Source organism: Corvus cornix, chromosome 15 (genome assembly GCF_000738735.6).
Source record: "Corvus cornix cornix isolate S_Up_H32 chromosome 15, ASM73873v5, whole genome shotgun sequence".
In the NCBI taxonomy this organism is placed as follows: Eukaryota; Metazoa; Chordata; class Aves; order Passeriformes; family Corvidae; genus Corvus; species Corvus cornix.
The window spans coordinates 2,166,997-2,190,477 of NC_046345.1; the positions used below are offsets into that span (position 1 = coordinate 2,166,997).

General features: G+C 55.6%; 1 protein-coding gene and 1 long non-coding RNA gene across 2 annotated transcripts in view; one reads left to right on the top strand and one right to left on the bottom strand.

Annotated features, from left to right (window-relative positions):
• NCOR2 (nuclear receptor corepressor 2) overlaps positions 1-23,481 on the top strand; it is a 228,201-nt gene that overhangs the window by 167,956 nt on the left and 36,764 nt on the right. Inside the window, exons 15-19 of the mRNA XM_039561371.1 lie at positions 4,217-4,338; positions 5,201-5,373; positions 8,104-8,166; positions 17,366-17,508; positions 21,852-21,999. Of these exons, the coding sequence (XP_039417305.1) occupies positions 4,217-4,338; positions 5,201-5,373; positions 8,104-8,166; positions 17,366-17,508; positions 21,852-21,999 (649 nt within the window). The remainder of the gene's footprint in view (positions 1-4,216; positions 4,339-5,200; positions 5,374-8,103; positions 8,167-17,365; positions 17,509-21,851; positions 22,000-23,481) is intronic.
• Positions 6,623-13,886, bottom strand: LOC104688734. Its single transcript, XR_751694.3, has 2 exons — positions 12,870-13,886; positions 6,623-12,622 (listed from the first exon to the last, which is right to left on the bottom strand). It is a non-coding gene; the product is annotated as an uncharacterized LOC104688734 (long non-coding RNA).

Here is a 23,481-nt window from a genome sequence, read left to right on the forward strand (position 1 = left end):
AGGCGCTCCTGGCTGGTTTCACCGTCTCTCTGCCACAGGCTCAGGCGTCTCCGGCAGGGCTGGGGAGGGCAAAGATGGGGAGCTACTTCCCCCACCTCCTCCTGCCCTCCCGTCCTGCTTCCAGAAGCAGGCAGTGCCTCGGCAGAGGAAGTAAACAGAGTGGGAGGAGCTGCACCTCTTCCTCGCCACGGCTTTCTCCCAGCGAGTCCCGCTGTCAGGACGGGCAGCGAGTTGGTCCGTTCTCAGCCAGGGTCAGCGTCTCCGTGTCCGGCTCCTACCTGGAAGCCGGTGTCCCCCGAAAGTGCGCTTGGAGACGAAGCTTTATTGTGGCCGACCTGCTCGTGACGTGCCCAGAGGAGCTGGCCGGGCAGGGCGAGCCGTGCCGCTCGGGCCGGGGGCCGGGCGCTGCGGCAGCATGTGTGCCTGCGGCGGGCCCCGGCCTCGGGAACGCGGCGTTCCCGGGAGAGCTGGCAGCGCTCTGCGCCGCTCCAGCTGCTCCGGGGCCGGCGGGAGCTCGGGGCAGAGGTGAGCAGGTGTTTGTAATTACGGAGCAGCTCGGGCCGGAGCGCAGGGAGCGGAGGAGGCCGCCTGTCCCCCTGGACTCGGGGCAGGGTCGGCCTCTCGCTCACGCATCCCCGCGTCCGATTTTGTCCTGGGGCCTTTTTAAATAAACAGGATGTGTCGGCAGCAAAAACAAGCAGCAGCGATGCTGAGGAGGAGGAAGGGCGGTCCGGGGGTAGAGCGTCTGACCTGGGAGGGAGGGACAGCCCTGCCCTCTGCCACAGGCATCTTCCCTGGCCTCGGGCACATCCCTTCGTCCTCTTGTGCAAGGTGGGGAGCACGTACCTGCTTTACCTCTGGGAGGTGGAGTGCCTCATTCCCCGGATGGCAGGGATGTAGCTGGAGAGAGCTTTAAGCTTGCCAGGAGCTGAGCAGTTTTGGTGCCGGCCTTTGGCGTGTCTGCTGCTAAGGGCTGACCCACCTGCCAGTCCACCTCTAGCCGGGGCGGCGTGAATCAGAGGGAAACATCAGCTGGTAATTGGGGAAGCATTTCCTGGCCCGTCACGCTTTGGGATGGCGTCCCGCCCCTTGAATCATCCAGAGCTGGTCCATGTCCAGCACTAAGAATAGCCTCCCCACACACCGCGGGGGCAGCATGCCGGGAGGGGGGACCGGCCGGCTCGCGGGTTCCCGGCAGTGCCTTCCCACTGCTGTGCCACGGTGTGGTCCGGTCCCAATGTCAGTCTGAGGTTTGGGGTAGAGCACGTAGCGTGGATGGGCTGGGGCAGCTGCCGTGGTCAGTCACTGGGGGATGGTCTCCTCTGTACGTGCCATTTGTAGCTGAACTCGGAAATGGCTTCATTCAGGACCCCGGGGTGCCCGCTCCCCACCCAGGGCTGGGTGCTCGGTGCCAGCCCCCAGCTTCCAGCCCAGCATGTACCCCTGGGTGTGATGTAAGGGAGCATTCATGAGCAGAGGCGTTTCCTGGGGTGTTTGGCAGGTGCCCTGCTATGCAGCCAAGCTCTAGTACAGGAGATAAGCCATCGCTGTGGGCTTGCCAGGGTTCAGATCAGCATTTGGCTGGGAGCCTTTCCTCAGATGAAGACATGAGCACAGCCTTGGATGGAGCTGGGTCAGTTTTCCCACCATGGCCTGGTGGTGACAATGCTGCCTGTTTTATGTATTTCACCTGGCTGACAGGTGAGAGCTGTCCTGTCTGCCCTGCTGGGTGCAGGGTGCTTATCCCACCTGGCTCTTGCTCCTGGCATCAGGCACCCGGCCGTGGCCAGAGCAGGGCAATCACTAGAGGGCATCCTTGGATCGAGATGTGCCTCTGCACTGGGAGAAGCTTTAATTTGATGTCCTACCAGGCCGGGCTTGAAACGTTCGGGAGGAGAGGGATGTGCAGTAGCCCACTGAAGCCAGCCCAGTGGGGTTTGCCCATCCTTATCATGCCGAAGCTTGGCAGATGCCTCTGCAGGGAAGCACCTGTGTTACTGTGTGAGCCACAAAGGCCACCCTCATCTCTCCCTGCCTTCCTGCTCTTGCATTTGTAGGCTGGTACAGGGAGCTCCTTGGCATCGCTGCCATTCCAGCCTGTTCCTCTGGGGAAAAGCTGCAATGGCTGCTCAGGCTGGCAGCCCCCTAGTTCAGACAAGCGTAGAGACAGGCTAAGATGATGCTGAGCCTTTCTTGGACTCTCACTCCAGCCTGAAGCTGGGGAAGGTACTCGTGTGGTCACGGCTGGGTTTAAAGCTGAAGGAGAGCTAGGGTCTCTGGGGTGCAAGGTTTCCCCCATCCCTCAAAAGAAAATATTTGCAGTTGAGTGGTAGAAACACTGTGAACCTTATGTGGGCTCCCCTTGCCAAAGCCTTTGGTGAGGGGAATGCAGATGGGTGGTGATGGCCAGGGCTGGGGTAGAGCCTGTCCTGCTGCCTGCCCGGCCCTCAGAGGTCACAGCCCTCACCTCGTGGGTGTCTGTCTGGGCTGAACCTGTGCTCAGGGTTCACCATGGAGTGACTCAGAGTCAGAGAGTTCAGGGCAGCACTGGGGAAATGCACATGACGAATGCCCCTTGCTCCTCTGCAGCCAGTGCAGGCTTCCCCACCTTCTGTTCCAGCTTGTCCACTGCCCTCCTCCTTCTCCCCCAGTCTGGGGGCTGACAAGGGCAGTGCCTGGTACGCTGGGGATGACACTTGCCTTGGCCACTTGCTGCATGAGGCAGCCTGTTCCCCAAGCCATAGTGATCTGTGGACTTTGGAAAATTGTAGGCAATCAAGTGCTCATCCCAGCTGTTCCCTGACTCCCTCTCCCCTGGGACCTCCCAGCCTTGCATCCCACGGAGCAATTCTCGGAGCAACAGGAGCGTGAGCTGATGCATTACAGTTGTGTTCTGCACATGTGCAGAGGTGCTCCAGGGGCTGGCCAAGCGTGCCAGGATCCTGGTGGCACAGCTGCCTCCCTCTGTACAAGGAGGAACTGAAAGCCTGTGGGGGTTTCAGTGGTACTGTGCCTGGGTTTTAAGGATTTGTGTTGAACCAGGGTCTGAAAGAATCAGCAGTTTTCTCATTAAATTGCTCCATTTGACAGCTCCACACTTCTGATTTTAGCACCAGCCCATGGGGGCAGAGAGCTCTGCTTGCAGCCAGTGCCGCTGCTGCAGGATGCCCAGTTCTGCAGACTGGGATCAGGCCAGTCCTACTGGCCCGAGGGGTGTGGGGACACTTCATCTGTACTTGATGTATGGCTGCATGCCAGCCAGACCAGCCACCTTCTGCTGATAAATCCATTTTAAGGCAATTTTACCCCCCATTACATCACCAAACCCTTTCCCAAGGGGTGGTGGAAGCCCTGCAGGCTGGGCAGGGGCCGGGTGAGCCCCGGTGGGTTTCCTGGAGCAAGCAGCTTTGCATTAGCCAGGAGCAGGATGGTTTAATAAATCATTTCCGTCTCTAATTTCTACTTCTCTATGCAATGCCTCTCGTTTGCTGGTCGCCAGAGGGAAGGGAGGTCAGGGGAACCAGGCCTCCCCAGCAACCTCCTTCCTGCAGCTGTTGAAACAAAATCCAGAACTATAATAATCACTGTGTCCCTCCCTGGGGTACCGTGGTGCCTTCGGTCCGAGCAGCGGCAGCAGCAGTGTTGGGGTGGTTGGGCTCACGGCCTCTGCCAAGGGTGCCAGGTGGTAAAGAGTGGGCAGAGAGGGCACCTTCCCTGCTCAGTGATACAGAGCCACAAACATTCCCCATGGGCTGTGTCAGATGCTTGGGAAAAAGATCAAAAGCATTGATATCGCCGAGCCTGGGGGTGTCACTGGTGCCCTGTCTCCTTCATGCTCCAGCAAAATGCATCCACTGGCTGCAAATCCCCACCTGTGTGGCTAAGCCAGAGCAGGAGCGTGGTTCTCACCTCTCTGCCTTAACCCCCACATCAGATCCTTGCTTTTTGCCTGATCCCAGGGGAGCAGCTGGGGCTGTCCCACTGCCTGGAACAGGAGCCAGAGTGCAGCTGCCACGCCTGATCCTGAACTAGCTCTGATCTCCCTGGAAAGCTTTTGGCCCCTGTGGCCTCTACCAGTGCTCTGCCTGCAGCTCTTTCCTCTTGGCCACTTGCCCCCAGCATTGTTTCACAGCAGTTGTTTGGGTTGGCCCAGGTGCTGCCATGTGTCCGCCTCAGCGCTGAGGGCTTGGTTTATTTTACGCCCTTTGTTTTGCAGCAGCAGCAAATGCCCCGGAGCAGCCAAGAAGAGAAAGATGAAAAAGAGAAAGAAAAAGAGAAGGAGGGAGAGAAGGAGGAAGACAAGCAGGAAACAGAAAATGACAAAGAAGAACTGACAAAGTAAGGACGACCCTCCCTGCCTGGCTCCAGTGAGAGCACTGGGCTGGGGCTGCAGTGGTGGAATGCGGTAGTGGGATGCAGCGTAGTCCAGGGCTGCCTGACCCTGTGCAGGACTGTGTCTGCCCACCTCACCTCCTCTGCAGGAAGGGAAAAGCAGATCCTCCTCCTCATTCCTCTTCCCTGCTGCTCCCAAACTGGGAAAGCAACTCGATATGGGGTTTTTTTATATCATCCCAATCAATCTGCAAAGCTCCTGTGATCCTCCAGCTTGTTTTGTTGTTACGAGAGCCTCTGGGAGCTGGAGGAGCAATCCGGGCGCAGCGGAGCGCGGCACTTCACCTTTAGTGTTATTGATGTCAACGTGAGCGCTCCCAGATGAAGAGCTCCAGCCAGCCCTGCCTCCCTCACGCCGAGCATCAGCGCCGTGGCAGGGAAAGGTTGGCACGCAGACCGCTCGCTATCTGTAATGGGCTTAATACTTGGTTTAAAAGAACATCTGGCTTCATTATATCTAGGCTGCAAAGACATTTACCAGCAGGTCCCTTTCAGGAAGATAAATGAGGAGGAGGCAGGGATGAATTTGAATGGTCTGGTATTAAACCTGTCTCCGTCAGGTCTCTGCGTGCACTTGGTGGTGGAGCTGCAGCCAGCTGCAGAAAGAAAACCCCACCACAAATCACCCCACGCCAATCCCAGCCAGGAAAAGAGCCTGCGTCTGCAAAAAACCCCTGCAGACCTGCCCCCCTAAAAAACCAACAAAAAACAAAACGCATCCCCAAACACGTGCAGAGAAATAATTGCTTGACCTAAAAATCGGACCAACCAAACAACGTTTTTTTTTCTTCTCTCCCTGTTTTTGCAGGGACAAGAACGACGACACATCCGGGGAAGACAACGATGAGAAAGAAACGGTCACCTCCAAAGGCCGCAAAACCGCCAACAGCCAGGGTCGGCGCAAGGGCCGCATCACCCGCTCCATGGCCAACGAGGCCAACAACGAGGAGGCAGCCACGCCACAGCAGAGCGCCGAGCTGGGTAGGTGGCAGGGGATGGGGGGGACGCTGCCCTGGGCTGGGCCTTTGGGGTGTCCATTGTGCTGGGATGGGGCATCAGCCTGCTCTGCTCCCCGCTCGCAGAAGAGGGGTTCCCTTTGTGAAATCCTTCTTTCTGGGGAGTAGCAATGATGTTTCTCTCTATCCTGTGAATTACTCAGCGTGGTTCACCAGGATAAGTGGGGGTATTTGCAAGCCTGGGCTGTCCTGGCTGAGTGTTAGTGGGTTTTATGGTCTCAGAGGAAAGTGTTGCAAAAGACAAAAAGGGAAGCCGTCAGTTTTAGCAGTGCTTTGGCAAGGCTCGTGTCCCTCCTGCACCCAAAGCTGGTTCCCTTTGCAGCTGATCAGGCTTCCAAGTCCGCTTGACCTCTGCACAGGACCCTGCTCTGCCCTCCCAGACTTGCCTGGGTCTGTTCCAGTTCTCTTACCTGCTCTTGTTTTCAAATTTTTCTGGGGCCTGAGCAGCTGCAGCCTGTGAGATCTGCTCCTGCTTGGCCTTGGGCATTGGGCCGGTCCATTTCCATCCAGGCCTGAGGCAGCAAAAGGTGCTGCCTGTACCGTGGCACCCAGGCACTGCACCAGCCCACGGCCACACGTGGCAGTTGGCTGTAGCCGTGCCACACTGCCATGCTGGCCTTGGGCTGGATGGGATTTCATGGCAGCATCCACAGCCCCACGTTGGGCACATCTGCCTCTGGCATCTGCAGCATCAGTAGTTGCCACCCCAGGGAGGGGGCTCATGTATTGACTTACAGAAGCCAGTGCATCGAGGAATTTGGCTGATTTTCCTATATTTTCTACTCTGTCAAAGTAGAAAATTATTGCTGTGCTACCTAAGTCAGGTAAAAATAAAAGCAGGGTGACTCCTCTCGGTTTCCTTGCTCTGCAGTTTCTTGCTTGTGCTGTTCCATGTGCTATAAATCACGCGGAGGTGTTTCGCCTCCCTGTTCTCTGCTGACAACTGGCTGAAGCCTTGATTGCGAGCGCTCTGTTTTCATACAGGCGATATAAATAGTCGCCAGCACAACAGAGCCCTGCTCTCTCCCTCCAACTTGTTCAGCCGTGCTGCAGAGAAGCAGCAGATAATGCCAGTAACTTAGATGGGATTTTTTTATCCTGGTATCTCAGAGTCCTTGATAAACTTCAACTGCGAACACAGAGGAAAGCCTTTGGACCATGTTAAATTGGGAAAAAGGAATGGATCAATTCCAGTGACATATCTGAGCAATTGATTTCACTTTATGTCTCTCCAATAGCGCTTTAATTTAGGTTGGCTAAGAAAGTTATTGCATTTTAAATACCAATTGAACATTAAAAAACAACACAAAACCGTATTGTGGTTTAACTGCAGCGTGCTGGAGCTCCCCGTAGGCATCTGTTTCATAACTGCGCAACCTCAGTCGATGCCATTAATCAAACCAAACGGGCCGTTTCTGTGACATTTCTTTACCATACAATAACAGCCATCACCAGCTGAGCCAAGGGCCTGCACAGCGTTGGGGACACTCGCTTTTACGTAAACGAGCGTTGTTGCCCCAGCTCTGCCTGCTGCTGGGGGGGAAGCGGTGAGGTATCAATTTCCCTCCCTCTTGGCTGGTGTCCCAGGGGGGACACGGTTCTGGGGGAGGCAGTGACCTGCATTGTCTTCCGGGAGGTGACACCTGCAATCATGCTCAGCCAGCTCTGAAGGAGATTCCTCTGCCCAATGCTGTGGGCATTGGAACCCCCACTGTCCTCCCGCAGGGTCTCAGCTTCTTGTAGAGCTTCTTGGAAGCTCCTTCCTTCTCTCTGTGCCTGTATTCTTTATCCTGAACCTATCAGCCTGTTTTCCATTTTGAAAGGACACTGTCAAAACATCTCTCATCACTGTTGAAATAATGCTTTGCCTGTTGTTTAGAGTAATAACCCCTTGGCAGCCTGAGCCGGAAATCTGTTTCCTTACCGAGTTGTTTTTTGTCTCTGACTCACACCCCAGTTTGTTATTGTAGGGTTTGCTCTGTGCCAGGCTGCCAGCAGGACTGGTGCATAGTGAAGGCTTTATGCAGGACCTTGGTGTCCCCAGCACCTGCTTGGAGTGGGGGAGAGGGGCAGCATCAGATGCTGACACCCCTGTCAGCCTCTCCTGGCTGGAGCAGCATGTCCCCTTCAACGGGCACTGCTCCAGACGAGCCCCCGCTGTTGCTGGAAGTGGCTCAGAGGTGTTGTCCAAGAGCCCAGTGATGGCACAGAGGGAGCCCGCGGTCACACACGGCCAACACCCTTGACAGATGCAGTCGGCCAAAGTCACCACTGAGGTGACGCTGTTTCTCCGTCTCTGACGGTCCCACCCTGCGTCTGCCTCCTCCAAAGCACAGAGCCACAGCCAGCTCCATCTTAGCTACCTGTTGTTGGGCCGGGCTGCGTGGCACCAGATCAGCAGGAAATCTGCTGCCACTCTCAAGCCATTTGGCTTCACTTCCAGGCCCAAACTGGAGGTTTTGCATCACTGAGGTGCATCCTGAGGGGATGTTGTGCATGGGGTACTGTGGCATGGGAAGGCCTCACGACAGCCTTTCTTGTGGAAGCACTTCCTGCGCTGCACGGGGTTTTGTCGTGCCTCCCGGGCACAGGGCATGGGGGACAGGGTTTGGGTGTTGGGACACCTCCCCTGAGCTCACTGTGCTTGCTGGGTCCTGCTCACAGCTGACTGGTCTCTTTCCTTCTTCCTTCCCAGCTTCCCTGGAAATGAATGAAAGCTCTCGCTGGACCGAAGAGGAGATGGAGACAGCTAAAAAAGGTGAGACACTCGTTTTCTTTCTCTTATTGCCTGTGCTGGAGCTAATCCAGCAGTTGGGAATGGACAGCATCTGACTGCTGGTATTGGTGCAGGGTGGTGGGTCCTGAGCTGTGGGGCCGGATCCTGCCTGTCCTGCTGTTGGTTTGTTCCCAGTACGCCTCAGGGAGGGTGTGGGGAAGGCAGGGAGTATGCTCAGCTTCTCCAGCCCCAGGAGCTGTGCCAACACCGGGGATGTCTGGGCTGTGGCTGGAGCCACGCATGTCCCATGAGGCAGAAGTTGGCTGTAGGAAATGGGGAAGATGCTTTGTCCGTTGCAGTTTTGGAGCTGCTGGTGCCTGTACCATGGGATGTAGTTTCACCCCACTCTTCGCAGCTTTATGGTTTCAGCGTGATCTGTTCCAGGCACACAGAGAGTGTCTGCCTGTGTTCGCAGCTCTGGGATTGAGGGAGAGGACGGTGAACCCCAGCACTCCGCAGGCACGTGTTGGGGAGCTCTCGAGAGTCAGGGCTGTGGGCAGCGTGGGGTGACTTTACATCCTGGAGCTGATTCAGAGCCTTTGCTGAGACCGTTTTTAAAAAGTGCTGAGTGTAGCACAGCCCTTCTTGCCACTTCCCCTCCTCGTGCCGCTCCTGCGCCAGCTCTTTCACTGCTTTAATTTTTTGCCAAAGTCACGTCCTGTTGATGGGCTGTCGAGCTCACATCCCCAGCCCGTGCATCCCGCTTGCATTGCTGCCGACTCTCCTGGCCCGGAGAGGATTGTAAATGGGAAATTAAAATGGAAATGAGTGCCGTTCGGGGATGGCAAAGGCAAATAGGCGTGTTAGCAGGTTCGGCTCAGCTTGGAAAATGCACCTGCTGCTGGGATGGTGATTACATGTTCTGGAGCGCTGGCTGCCCAGGTGCCGATGGGAGCTGTGGACTTGGATTACTTTGCCTGTGAATATCCCAAAGTGTTTGGCTCGCTCGCCTTTAAGCTGTTCCAACCCTCTTTTACAACCCTATGCCAATCCTGTGCGTTGCTGAACGGGGCTCTCTGTAGTCGCAAAACTTAATAGATAGATTTTAATCAAGCAAACTGGCCTGGGGCCAGGTAATGGGGCGAGCAGATGCTGGCAGGGGAGGGTCATTGGAGGGATCTTTTCCGAGCACTGCTTTATTTTGGAGATCAGCATCTGGTTGTTAAAAAGTGCCTCTTGTTTTATGCTGGATGCTGGAGGTGCACTTAAGGAGTCTTAACACCAGCTGCCAAAGCCTGTGTGAAGGAGGGATGAAGCGTGGGAGCATGCAGCACTATTCCAGCCCAGGGGCCAGGAGGAGGCAGGGAGATTTGCTGGTGTAAAGCCCAATGGCTGATTGTTTCTCCCTTCGTTACAACCTGGGAAACTGAGATTGCAACACCAGACTTCTACAGAAAAGCCAAATTCCCCTCTGCCAGGAAGCAGCCGCTTTAATGCTTCGAACTGGCTGTGTCTGGCATTTCCAGGGACCTGCGTGGTGGGGGTTTCCGAGACACAGCAACTGTGAAACTCCGGAGGTAACCTCAGAGGCTGGAGGAGGCGGTGGCAGAGCTGCTGCCAGCATGGCTGGGCAGGGGCAGAGGGGGTGGTGGCCTGTTCAGGCTGGGCTCAGAGACACAGGCACCGTTCTCCTCACCAAAAGGACTCGGCCACCCAAGGCACCCTCCTCCCTACTGGTACCAGTCAGAGCCTGGTTTGGGGAGTTCAGCAAGATGTGAGTCCCAGGGAAAGTCAGCCCTACCACCCCAGGTACTTTGGCAGAAGGGGACGGTCGGTGACCTCTGCTCCCAGCACTTGCCAACCAGGAGATCAGCCTGGCCTTGCTGTTCACCCCTGGATTTCTTGTGCGTGGCGTGAAACTCCATGTCATTTGTGTTCAGGGAGGTGAGAGAAAACAGCCCTGGGACAGAGAGACACCAGAGCTGCCTGCTCTCCTCCACAGTCACAGAGCTGCACAGGGAGTTTCCAGTCAGGAGAAGGCAGGATTGTGTCTGCCAGGGGAGACAGTGAAGGGGAGTACCATGTTACTAAACTTAAATAGGGGAACAAAAACCCAGCAAGAGGAAAGTTCTTGCTTAATGACACTTCCATTATGCAATAAACTTCGATTCAGTAGTCTGTCAAAATGTGCAGAGATTGGGATAACGATGGGGGATGTGTTTTTCTGATATTATCTCCTTGCGCCATGGCTGTGATCCTTGAAGCAGAAGGTTTTGATTTAACCTGAGTTGCTCGAGGAGTTCCCCCTTCCCTTCCCAAGCCAGGAAGCAGGCAGCACCCACTGCTTTGCTGCTGAGCAGGGTGCAGAGGCATTCAGCAGCGGGATGGGGCTGCTCCTTAAAAGGCAATGTTTAGGCAGTTCCTGCCTTTGGGGGACCTACTGGATGAGCCCACGCAGGCAAGAGTTGAAGGTAGGCTGGAAGGGGGTCTGCAAGCAGCAGGCAAGCACCAGCCTCAGCAGTGGGTGGGTTTATTGTCCCCCCAGCCCCTCCACCAAGTGTCACCACTAATGCCAGTGCTTCAGGGCAGCTGCAATAACCCTGGAGCTGAACTCGATGAACCGGGAGGTTTCGACATGACCTTTGTTAGTCTTTAAAGTCTGGTATCTGTTCTCGCCCAGCTCGGGGTTTTCCCGTGGTGTCTAACAAGTGGTTTTGTTCTTTGAAAAGAGGCGGGTGGAAGTGGCAGGCTCTTGCTGAGGTCCTCCCGTGCCTTGCCCAGGCTCTGTGCTCCTTTTCCCCAGGGCACAGCCAGCCTGGGGCTCTTTATGCCTTTTCCCACGCCGAGGACACAGAGAGGCCACAGGATGGAGTCAGCGTGATGAGGCAGAGGAGGGTTGGGCACGAATATAAATAAAAAATATATATATACATATATATATATATATAAAAATATATAAATATATAAAATACTGAAGACAGAGAGTTAAATAACCCATTAAGACTCCTGTATAGTTCCTTCTGGGTAGATACAAAATATTCCCTTGGATACCAAAGGCACTCTTTCGAATGCGTATTTTCAGTGCTGACAACAATTCATCTGAGTTTTGGACTGACCTGAACCATTTTTTACCCAGTCCCATTCCGTTCACGAAACTAAAATAAAAGTCAGCCACCTTACATCACCTTTGGAATGCAGGAGCTGGCTGGGTGATGCTGGGGAGCCAGCAGCTCCATACCTTCCTCCTTTCGTCTCCTCTGTGCTTGTGTTGGAGCCTTCCCTTCTCCCATCAGAGGTATTTACAACTGTGAAAACCTTCTGATAGTAGTAAAAGTGGGCTGGAGAAACTGGTTTGCGGCTCATCTGTCGCTGCACGTTGTCCTTCTGGGTGCCCTTGGGGTGGGATGTGCCTTGGGGTCTCCCACTCAGATGTTGTCTATTCAGGCGGGGTGCAAAGGGAGCTCAGAGCAAGGAGAGCCCAACCTCACCATCCCAGTGTCCACAGCCAGAGTGCTGTATGTGCCTGGTGCTCGTCATGAAGTCTGTACGAAGCGACGTGGTGGAAATTATTGGGATGGGGCAGACTGGGTACCATGAGGGCACAACTGTGTCCAAGGTGTAAATTAGCCACGCTTGCTCTGAGTGAGGCTGTGGTTGACTGCAGCCCCTTCCCTGCCGTCCCAGGCTGGTGCTTGGCTGCCTTTCAGCCAAGGTGTTATCCCCAGGACTGTGCCTGTGGTGCAGGTGCCCACCATGCCCCTGGAGCTGCACTTTGTGCCACCGTTGGCTGAATGTTTCTCGAGTGTGTAGGAGCAAACTGCGAGGATTTGCTTAGTGAGTGTCAGTGAATGGAATACAATAGGCCTGTCAGGAGGAACTGCTGGGTAATTACTATAATTTGCTGCCTACATTTTAATTTTGAGTATTATTTTTTCAACAATAAGGGAGCGGGAATAGTATCTGAACCAGGTGAAAGAAGAGAGCTGGGCCTGCCAGCAGTGGCTGCTCCACGTGTACTCATTGCCATGCTGGACCAGAAGGGATGGCACATCTCCAGGAGCAGGCATCCTGAGTGGGACTTCCTGCCCCTGGTGTCAAAGGATAGGACAGGCATGCTGTAGTAGGAGTAGTAAAGCCAGGCAGGTCTGCATCAGGGCACAGGGCTTAAGGGTTTGCAGCAGGTGGGTGCAGTGATCTAGGAACCATCCATTTCAAAGGGGAGACCTGGGAGCTGAGGGTCCCCAGCCAGGGCCAGCAGAGAGGGGACATTGCACTAGAGCTGAGCTGGTTGGGGCTCCCAACTCCTTGCTGGTCAGGTACCCACACCTTGTTTGGTGACACTGCCTCCCTGCAGAGAAGCGGCATGATGGGTGTGAAAGGTGCTGGGGAGTTCAGCTGCAAGCTCCTTTGTAGCCATGGGATGTGTCAGAGGCGTGCTTGTGTCCAGTCACCAAAAGAGAGGTCCACTGGGAGCACGGCAGGCTGGTGCCAGCATCAGCTGAAGGAAGGAAGGGCATCGCTCACCAAGGAAGGAAGGAAGGAAGGGCATCACCCACCGCGGTAGCGAGAGCACACCGAGCCGGCTGCCTGCACCATGGTCCCTCTGGCAACACCCCAGCGCCTGCGGGGATGTGGGCTCGCCCCCCACGCACCATCCCCACTGCTTCCCTTGGCACAGCATCAAGAGCCTGGCGTGCACCTGGCTCTGCCACCCACTGATCCGTGGCCCTGGAGAAGTTACTCACCTTCTCTGAGCCTCTGCAAACCACCCCGAGGTTAGTGCAGGAAAGCGATGCAGACCACACTTTCGGGATGCTTTGGGTGCTGTCGCTGACTCCATAGGGCTGGTCTTTCTCCAGAATAGGATTGCGGCACATTTTGGCTGTGCCGTAGCCAGAACTGCCTCCATGCTCACTCCCAAGGGGGTGCGTGGGTGCAAGAGGTACTGAAGGATCATACCGGGTACCGTCGGGCGTAGGGAATGATACCACTTAGTTTTTTCCCCTATAACCTTGGTCTGTTAATCCACACGAGCTCCCATTAAGGGACCCTTTCACGGGCTCTCTCCGCCCTCACCAAGCCCAGGGTGGAGCTGGGCAGCCGTGCCAGAGAGCCTTGGAATGTCTCTCGTGAAAACCCCCAGCTGCAGCGAGCCGAGGGGGTGCGAGCTGCCAGCCCTCGCCCGCCGCGCTGCCCCTCCGGGTTTCTTCTCTGTTCCCCGAGATGCTGAGCACAGTACCCCGCTCTCCGAGCTCCTCTTCCTTCCAGCCTCCACTTGCTGTACGGGAGCAGAGGCCCTGGTCCGCCCTTGGCGACACTGGTGCCAAACCTCTCCCCATCCCTCCTGTGCCAGGGCAGCAGCTGCAGGGCCGAGGTGTCCTGGGGCGCCGTGGCACCCCGTCGGTGCGGCTCTGGGCTCGCCGGCGCGCACGTCCCCAAAGAAAAGCGCCTTTGATTCACTTGAGAGCGGAAGAAAACTATTAGCCAAGCTTTGTTTTCCTGGATCCCTCCCCCTGCCGCTGACATTCAGCCGAGAGCGAGGGAGACAGAAAGTGAGCGAGGGAGGGCGGGAGCGGGTGCCAAGCGCCGCACCCCTTGTCAGCTTGGGTCAGCGCCACGTTCGTTATTAATGCTCTGTCTAGAGGTCACATTCAGATGCAACGAGCCCCGGGTCAGCCAGAGGAACAGATTAGAGCTTGCTCGCTGCTCCGCCACATACCGACGGCACCGGCTCCCCGTCCCCGGGCTGGCAGGAGCGGAGCTGCCGCGCTCCCGCCCCTTCGCTTTTCTCCTGCCTTTTTTTTTTTTTTTAATTATTATTATTTCTTGGCAACGTCGGGCATCTCCTGAAACTGCACAGTCTCCCCATAGCCCCGAGCTGCTGAGCAAGGAGATGAGGTAGGGGAGAAAATACTGGCGGCGCTTCCATCCACCTTAACAACCGCGGCTGCAGCCGGCTGGAACGCTCCGGCGAGCGAGCGGGAGGAGAGCGGAGAACGCTGTTCGCTCCAAAGGGAAGAGCGCTGGGGCCGGAGCATGTGTTCCCACCAACTTCTGCCATCGGGGTCAGGAGTCTGCTGCCTGTGACCTGGTTTCCAGCCTCGGTGCCCGTTCGCTCGCCGCTCCCGGCCGCCCATGGCTCTGAAATCCTCTCGCCCCCAGGATTTAAGGAACCGGCTTTGCTTTCTTCTCTGTCTCCGGCTGCTGCGAGGGAACGAAAGCGAAATGCGTGGGGAGGGTGTGAGCGGAGCACTCGCAGCGCTTTGCCGCGGGCTGCCGTGCCCGGGGGGGCTTTGAAGAAGTGCCCTGACAGCCGTGTCCTTCCCAGCCCACCCGCTGCACACTCCAGGTGTGCTCCCTGCCCGCCGGAGCACGTAAGTCGGGTGTTGGGGTCCGAAGGATGGGGTTAACCTCAAGGTTGTGTGTGGCTGCGTGCCTGCGGCAGACCCTGCGTCCGGAGCCCCCGCCCCGAGCCGCGGAGCTCAGCCTTCCTGAGGATCTGATAACTCGGTTATTAGTCATAGTTTCAGTTGCGACGCGGAACGAAGGGCCGCGTGTGCCGGGGCGGGCTGGTGCTGCTGTGCCGGGCTGGAGTGCCGGGGAGCGCAGGGCAGGGGGAGCAGGCTCTGGGGGTGGCTCTGCTGAAGGAGCTCATGGAGATGGGGTGCCTGGCGAGCCGGGAGCTTACCAGCACGTCCGGGGGTGTCTCGGCTGGTCCCTCCCGAGTGTGCAGATAACTACAGCGTGGGAAGCAGGTGTTGCTGTTTCGCTCTGGTTTCATGTAGAAGAAGAGTGGTGGGGCTCCCTGCCGGTCCCGCAGGCAGGGGCTGCAGGCAGCCTCCTCCTCCTCCTCCTCTTCCTCCCGAGCCCAGCATGGATGCGGCCACCTGCCCAGTCAGCTGCAGGCTCCTTCAGCAGTGTCCCAGTGAGCAGGGGCACAGCCAGCCTGGGCAGGGGGAAGGACAGCCAGGAGCTGGCATTGCCTGTGGTTGGTAAAGGTCACACCACACTTGGGACTGCTCACATTGACATCCATCACCCCCCCCAGCCCTGCCATGCCAGGTCCTGCTTCCTGGCATCTTTCCTGCCAAAGCACCCGTGCTCAAGGCGCATCCACACCACTGCCAGTGTCTTCATTTCAGCTTTGCCCGGGGCACACAATCAGCCTTGGCCCCGGCTGTCACACTTGGTGCTGGGCCACCAGTGCGGTGATGAGCAGAGGGACAGAGCTGCTTGTTTGCTTTGGATGGCACCAGTGGGTTGTGTCAGAGGGGATGGGTTGTGACACTGGGGACTGTCCTGTTTTCCCCTGCGGCATTCAGCAACAGCAGGGGGAGGATTCCTGCCCCACTCGTTGCCTCAGGATTGGTGGCCGGATGTGTTTTTTTTAATCTATTATTTTTTCTAAGAAGTCCCAGCCCGCCAGCGGGGTGACGGAGGTCGTGGGTTTGGCGGAGCGAGGCTGGGAGTTGCAGAGTTAAAGCTCAAACTTGTTTCTTGGCTTGCCAGGGCCTTTCTGGTGCTCAGTGCATGTGATGCCTCGTACATGCAATTTGATAAGCCTGGTGCTGGGACGGGCAGGATACAGGCACCAGCTGGATGTTAACTCCTGCTGTGCTGGGTGCTGCTGGTTTTCTCCAGGACCTGGGAAGCAGGGAGGGGGATTTCATCTCTCTGGGGGTACATGGTGCCATCTATTCAATGCAGCCATGCCCTCCCCTTGCACGGACTCACAGAACAGATCCTGGCTGGAGACGCTTCCCCGGGGCCCAGTTGCGTGTGGCTGTGCTGAGATCAGCCTGTCCCCTGGGGTTTGTTGTTGGGCTGAAGCAGAGGTTGGGCTGGCACTTTTAAGGGCCGGGCTGACACATGGCAGCAGCTTGGCAGGAGGCTGGCAGCAGGGCTGGGGCACAGCTGCCATGTTCCCAGGCACAAACAGCCATGCCAGGAGCCCCAGTGTGGGACTCACCATGGTCCCAAGCACCATGGTGTCAGAGCAGCCAGGGAGGGGCTTGGATATGGAGCCAGTGGTCAGTGCCTACTCCCAACCACACAGGGCTCTGTGGCTGGTGATCTCTGGGCAGAAAATCCCCCAGCAAAGGAGAAAGATGTTCTCAGCAGGTTCATTCCCTGCTGGTTTTCATCCTGAAGTTATCTTTCTGTGGCAGTAAAGTGCCCCTGGGCTTACAGACTACATCCTGTATCCTCACAAGGTGCAGCGAAGGGCTAGGGAACTGTTGGCCTGATGGTGGCACCACATGGGCAGTCAGGAGCAAGCCAGACTGGAAGTGTCCCACAGGCTGGTGGCAGCTCCAGCCCCACAAGACACCGCACGAAGGACCAGCCGCACAGCAGGAATAATGGCAGGCAGCGAGATATTACTTCCCAGAAAGCCTGGATGGTCCATTTGCAGGCCACCTCCAGGAGCCTGGGGTGCCACTGCACCCGCCTCTTGGCTGTGGTTGTAACTCCCACCTCCATCTGCAGGACCAGGGGTGCCCAGATACCCCAGCAGAGATGGCAAGGACACGAGGTGCTGACTGTCTCCTTCCTCCTCCTCATCCTCCTCCACCCTGCTGGGTTTGCCCCAGTGCTGACAGGAGCCCTGTATTGGGGTGGCACCATCTGGCCAGGATTGCCAGCCCTTGGCATGATGCCTGACCTGGGAAGCTGCTTTTGCTCATGAGCCTGTGATGAGCTCTAATCCCCCGGCACGCCTCTTCCCAGCCCGGGACATCACCTGGGCTTCCCTGCTGGGATGCTGCCACTTACCTGCTCGGGCTTCCCTTCTCTTCCCTAACAGGGCTGTGTGCCTTGCCACCCCTCTTGAAATCATCACTGGGACACAGGAGAGTGGGAAGAGCCTTTGCTTCGTGTTAGGGACTGAGAGCAGCTGTCCCAAGTTCTCTTGGGCATGCCAACACCTGCTCCAGCCATCCCAAAGGAAAGGGAACACCGCTTGTCCTCATGACTGCTCAGCGGCTGGCCGAGACGTGGCTGTGGGATGTATTTTATTCCAGAGACGGTCAGCATAGTGCCTTTTTTCCTTTTGGAAAGAAAAACAGGCTTTCATAGGTCATCCCCTGGCCTAGCAGCCATTCAGACAGGTGCTGGTGACCATATTGTTCCTGTGGAGTTTGGCTTGCACGGAGGAGGTTTCCCGTTCTGCGTGGATAATGCTGCCCTTGTGTGAGCGCATCTGGTGTTAAACCTTCCTCCTCTCTCCCTCCTCCAACCGCAGGTCTCCTTGAGCATGGGCGGAACTGGTCAGCCATTGCCAGGATGGTGGGCTCCAAGACTGTGTCACAGTGCAAAAACTTCTACTTCAACTACAAGAAGAGGCAGAACCTGGACGAGATCCTACAGCAGCACAAACTGAAAATGGTGAGAGCCCTGTTCCGGCCTGCATTGGGCACTGAGGATATTTCCTAGCAAATGCTTGGATGCTTCCCACAGCCAAGGGGGGTCTTTATCATGTTGGGTGAAAGCTGTGGGGACTGTGGAGTGGTGCAGGAAAGGGTTGTCCACCCGTCTGTCCCTGGGAGGTCTGCATGAGGCAGAGTTGCTGCAGGGGAGATGCCTGGGTGTCTGGAGCGTGGCTGGTACGCCGGGAGCTGAGGAGCGGGGCTGTGGTGCGTTGGCCAGGATGCGAGTTCCGATGGCTGTGCAAATACTTTGTCTCTGGTGAGGTTGTGCTGTTCCACCCCGGTGAGCAGAGAGCCCGGCTGGGCCACAAGGGTCTGTGCCTTGCGGGTTCTGCAGTTACCTGCAGTAAACTGCTTTGGTTTGCCCCGGAGAAAATCAAGGATTTTGACAGTGTGAGGAAAGCCTGGCTCTGAAACAGGTTTTCTTCAGCACTGTGAGCAGATGCGCACATCTCTCCGTGCCTCAGTTTCCCCTTCCAGTGGGGCTAACACTGCTTCTTCCCTGGCATGTGGAGCAGGGTGTGAATGTAGTGGAGCTTGTTTGGTGTTCTGGAGATAGATTGGACTGCTTAGAGTCACTAAAGATTATAATTATTTCATTTGTAGAGTATCCTGGGGTTCCCAGTTTCTGGCTAATAGAATTCACATGGCTAAACCCCCAAGGGGTGCTTTGAAAATGCAAAGGACAATGTTCAATGCAGGAATCTTTCCAAGCAAGCTATTACAGCAAGAGTAAAAAGAAAGACAGGAAAACATTCAATGACTCACCCAGGAATTTAATATCCTAGTCAGTCTATAGGAATGAGAGAAAGAGAAGACATCGGCGATTCTTTTTTATTTATTCTCTATGCACAGAGACACTCCTGTGTTCCCATGTTTCACCGAATTGTTTTTAGAAACAAAGCAAACAAACTATATAAAAGACCCCCAGACCTATATAAAGGCTGGAATGAAATATTCTGTGAAATGTGCATCAAGCCCTCTGAATATAAAAAGTTACATTAGAAAGATATCATTGTTCATTACTGGGGAGAATCTGAAATAAGATCATACAGCTTTGCTGGCAGTGGAGCCGGTGTGTATTAATTTACTCTGCTCCCTAATGTTGCAGAAATTATATCACGGAAGTGTTTTTCTGCAGAACCACATTTTTCCCTGCATCCGTCCCTCCAAGGCAGCCGCTAGACTTCTCCAGTCTAATTGCTCACTCTCACTTGCAGTTTATATCAGCATCATCATTTTATTTTTCAAGCATTGGAGGCTGTGGGATTTGGTCGTGGAGAAGAACAATGAACATTCAGCTGTTATTTATTGTACTCTATTGTTTTGTGGCAACAGCAGATGCCAGAAAGCTGAACAAAATAAAAGAACAACTGAGATTAAATTGCCATAGACCTTCCTTCCTGACTCCTAAATATATTCCCAAGCAAACTGAGGCTCCAAATCTCATCCTATACCCAGTATCAGCCATGACCTCTGCGACGGAAGCACGTGGTGAAGCAGCATGGCATCGCTTAGTTTTGCCATGACATCCACAGATTATTCCCTGACCTCACCACCACCAGCTATCGCTGATCATGTGTGGGGAAACGCAGTGGCTCTGCTTTTCCTCCTCATGCTAAATGAGAGTAAACTTAATTAGCAGATCTCATTCATTTCCCAAATGGGGCTCGTTAATATTGTAGCCTCCTCTTCCAGGTGGGTGTGACGCCGGGTTTCAGCAGTGTGCGGGTTACTCTGAGGAGCTGTGGGGCCGTGCCACGGCAGTGGCCGGTGTGGGATGGGAAACAGGCAGCGAACCAGCCAGCTGCACCCTGGGACAGGCAGCCTGTTACTGCTGGGGCAGGGTCAGGCCACCTTGAGGCTTCACTTATCTGCCCTGCTGTGTGTTTTGGCTTGGTTTCGCTGCTGCGCCGCTCGGATGCGTCCCAGGCATCAGCGTCACTTAGCCTTGACCTTCTGCACATTGCACTCGCTAATCTTGGCATTTAAGGAAAGCAGGGCATTGGGATACATGGTGTCCTCGGAGCTGCTCCTTCTGCCAGTGGCTGGAGATTAGGCACTGTCTTCACTGGGATCAGTCTGCAGTGCGATTGTCACTTCGGTCTACTGACTGCTGCGGCTTGTTTTGGCTTGGGCAGGGAAGAGGGGCCAGTTATCCCCGGGGCTGGGGCTGGTCCTGCTTGGAGACCAAGTTCTGTGGACCTGCTCTGAGCAACATCTCTTTAATTCCTTGCTTTTTTGGATGTTGCTGGCTTTGCACAGCAAAACTGCTTCAGGAGTGCAGTCTAGAGACCTCTGCTTCTAGGGAATGAGCGTGTCTGACTTGCCTTGGTCCTGCTGTTGGGACAGGCTGAGCCTGATGGGAGGTTACCGTCAGGGTGGCTCTGTGTTGGTACTGGGGTTTGGGAGCTGTTTGGTTGCTGCCACACCAGGTGGTGAGTTCAGGGAGAGGCTGAATTTGTTGGGATGGCCCAGAAAGACATTGTGGTGTAGGAGGCATGGGGTGACCCCTCGTGCAGGGTTCCGTGTCCTTGCTGTGCACAGCGTATATCCTCAGTGGTCTTGGCGAGTCAGAATGCTTGAGTGGCACCAAGTCCTGGATGGTCCTGAGGAAATACCTGGTGGCAGGTAGAGAGGAGCAAGGCTGTACAAGGAGTCTGGAGCTGTAGGCATGATAAGAGACAAAGTGGTGGCCTTGAACACATCTCTAGATGTAGCCAGGATCTGCTGCCCGTATTTCATGTAATTTTCCCTAAATACCAGCAGTGGGGTCTGCCGGGAGAGGGACCCACAGTGCCCCTGGGGCCACTTGCTGCTCTGCTCTGCCAGCAACTGCCAGCCCCAGGCTCTGGCCAAGTAGGGTGCTGAGGCAGAGGCTGGTTCCCAGCTAATTCCCTGTGAGGAGCCTGCTCCTGCCCGCGGCTGAGTCACGGACCCGTGAGTAAGAGGCAGAGAAGTCTTTGCCATAGTAACGTCGGCGCTCTGTCACTGCATTAGCGTGATGGGGAACTGCTGCTTCACACAGGAACGTGCGGTGCTGAATCGCTGCCGTGGCAGAGGCGCGAACGCCGGCAGCACCAGGGCGTCACTGGCAGGGCCGGGATGGGGCAAGGGAACCACAGAGCCTGGCATTCCTCCTGCTGCCTCTCCACGCCTGCACAGAGCCCCTTCTCAAGTGCCTTTTTTCCCCTCTCTCCTGCCCAGTTTGATAAAAATAGATTTTGAGCAAGCAGCGTTTCCAAGCAAAAAGCAGTTGTATTTGTTTGTTTTATCTGGAAGTTTTCTAAAGGATTGAGAAGTTGGGGGTGGGGGAAGGGGGGGACCAGCTCTTCCCAGCACAGAGATCCAGCAGCAAAGTTAACGTTTCCACCACGGCTTTATCTTTTCATCCATGTAAATAAACGTCCTACACACGTCACTCATGTGGGGTTTGCAGGGAGAGCCGGAGATGATGAGCCTGTTCCTACTGGTAATATTTACTCAAGCAACAAGAGCAGGAAACAATAGCAAAGCCGAGACTTTTCCTTCAGGTCTGCAGGAGGGAGCAGCTGTCCACGCCCTCGTGGCTGTGGCACGTGCTCCAGCCAGGGAGGTTGGGGCTGTCTCAGGGCAAGCCAGGACACCGGGCAGTCACCTTTGGGATGCCGTGCTGCACTGAGCATGCCACTGTCCACTGGTGACAGCTGCCCTGGCGTGGGAGTCTAAGTTCTTTGGCAGCACCTGCCAAAGGGAACATGAAAGCAGGTGCATGGAAATGTTGGCTGGGCTGTATCTGGGGCATCAGCTTCGTTATCTGTAGATGAGCGTCAAGTCGCAGCCATGCGTGTTTGCATAGCTGGAGCTAGAGCCTGGAAATGCGCAGGACCAACACGTCACATGTGTGTCATGAGCAGATATGTGACCCCTGGGCTCTTGCCAGCCTTGCACTGGTGACCTCTGCATGATTGTCCCTTGTCCATGTATCTGTGCCATTCTTCTCCTGAATGCTCGCTGCTGGCTGAGGCTGGAGCTCCACGTGCAGCCAGGCTGGAGCTCCACGTGCAGCCAGGCTGGGCTCCATGTGGAGCCAGACTGGCCATTGCACAGCGGTCAAAAGTTTTTGGCCAGGTGACACCACACTGCCGGGCTTTCAACAGGCAAGTCTGGTCCCAAAGCCTGGCGCTCACAGGGTTGACCGAGGGCAGGGGGTCCCCGGCAGTGTGAGCATCCCTCTTGATGCTTTGGGCAGGACCAGGGCTCTCTGCTCCCCTGTAATTCCCTGTGGGCTTTGCCTCTCACCATCCTCTTCCTCTTTCTCAGGAGAAAGAAAGGAACGCCAAGAGGAAGAAGAAAAAAGGTGCCGCTGTTCAGAACGAAGAAGCTGCCTTCCCTCCCGCAGCTGAGGACGAGGAGATGGAGGTGTCAGGGACAAGTGGCAACGAGGAGGAGATGGCAGAGGAGGCGGAAGGTGAGGCGGTGGGGGCTGTGGCAGGGAGTGTGCTTAGGTCTGCTGGCTTTGCTGCCCGGTCACAGCAGAGGCACCGTGCACAGCCTGTCCGGGGCTGCAAATGTCAGCACTCACAAGGGGTGTGTCACCCCAAAGTCACACCGAGGTGACGGTGTCTCACAGCACAAGGCACTCGTGGCATTTTGGATGCCTCTGGATTTCACGCTTGCAAGGAGTGCCCTGGATCCCTGCCCTCCTCCTGTGTCTGTCTGGATGGATGGCTATTTTTGGGAGCCCTTTGGTTTCTGATTTCCGTCAGTGCACTTTCCAAGAGCGCACAGCTTCCCAGGGCCTCATGTAAATCACATTTCTTGGGTTTTTCTCCAAAGAAGGGTCCCTGCATGCTCTTAGACAGCCACCACTGTGGGCTGTCATGGAGCTTATCATGGGCTCCAGGGGAGATAACCCACCAAGGCCTGTGTGCGCCCGTCCCCATCCCATCAGGGCATTGCTGCTTTCCTGGGCAGTGGAGTTCCCGGAGCCCAGCACTGCAGCAAAGGCAGAGGAAGCCATGGTCTCCCAAGGCTGTATCTTGGTGGGGCTTTTCCTCCTCCTTTTCTCTTTTAAGGCAGCGTTTTCCTCCTTCCCAGCCATACCAAAGAAAGCAAACTACTTGAAAGTGACAATTTTCAGCCATTTATTGCTTTGAAAGCACGGCAGTTTAGAGAAAATATGCACAATTTTCCAGCAATGCCCATTTGACTTCTGTCAAAGTAATTTAATAACGTAATTGGCACTCTGGCACCACCACGCTGGGTCCTGGCTTAGCACCCAGGCTAATGGGTCTTGAAGTGGGAAATCTTTTCAAATGGTCCTCGTGAGTGACTCGTTACAAGGCAGATTCCAGGTAAATCTTTGTGCGAGGTGATACGTGACTCACAGGAGCAAAGTAAAAAGTAGTTATTGCTCTTTGTAAGAGTGCCTGAGAGGAAACAACATGATTTTGAGATTAGAGACAGATCTCTTGACATGCTTCTGAGCCTTACCCTCCAAGCATCGGCTCTTGTTCTGCTGCTGGGGTGTCCTACAGAGTTGTGGAACAGCATGAGCAGGGGGATGAAATGCAGGTTGGTGTCACTCAGGAGATGGCCGCTGGCTCCAGGGTGACATTTGGGGATGCTCAGACAATACCTTGGAGTTGCAGGTGCCATGTGGCCAGTCCAGGGACAGGGGGAAAGACCCAGTGTGGGAGTTACGGTGTAGACTATGGATTCAGCATCTGGAGGGAATGCATGGGCGTCTAGAGCTTGGCTGAGCTTGGGAAGAGATGCTGTTGGATGTCTCAGCGTGGCGTTCAGAGTAGCATCAAGTGGCAGTTGGGAAGAGCTTTGCCAAACACACTGTGAACCTTGTCCTGGGTGGGTGACAGGGCACCTCATTCTTGTTTGCAACTGAGATTGGAGAAGGCTGAGATTCCTGGTGAGCATGGTACGATTTCACTCT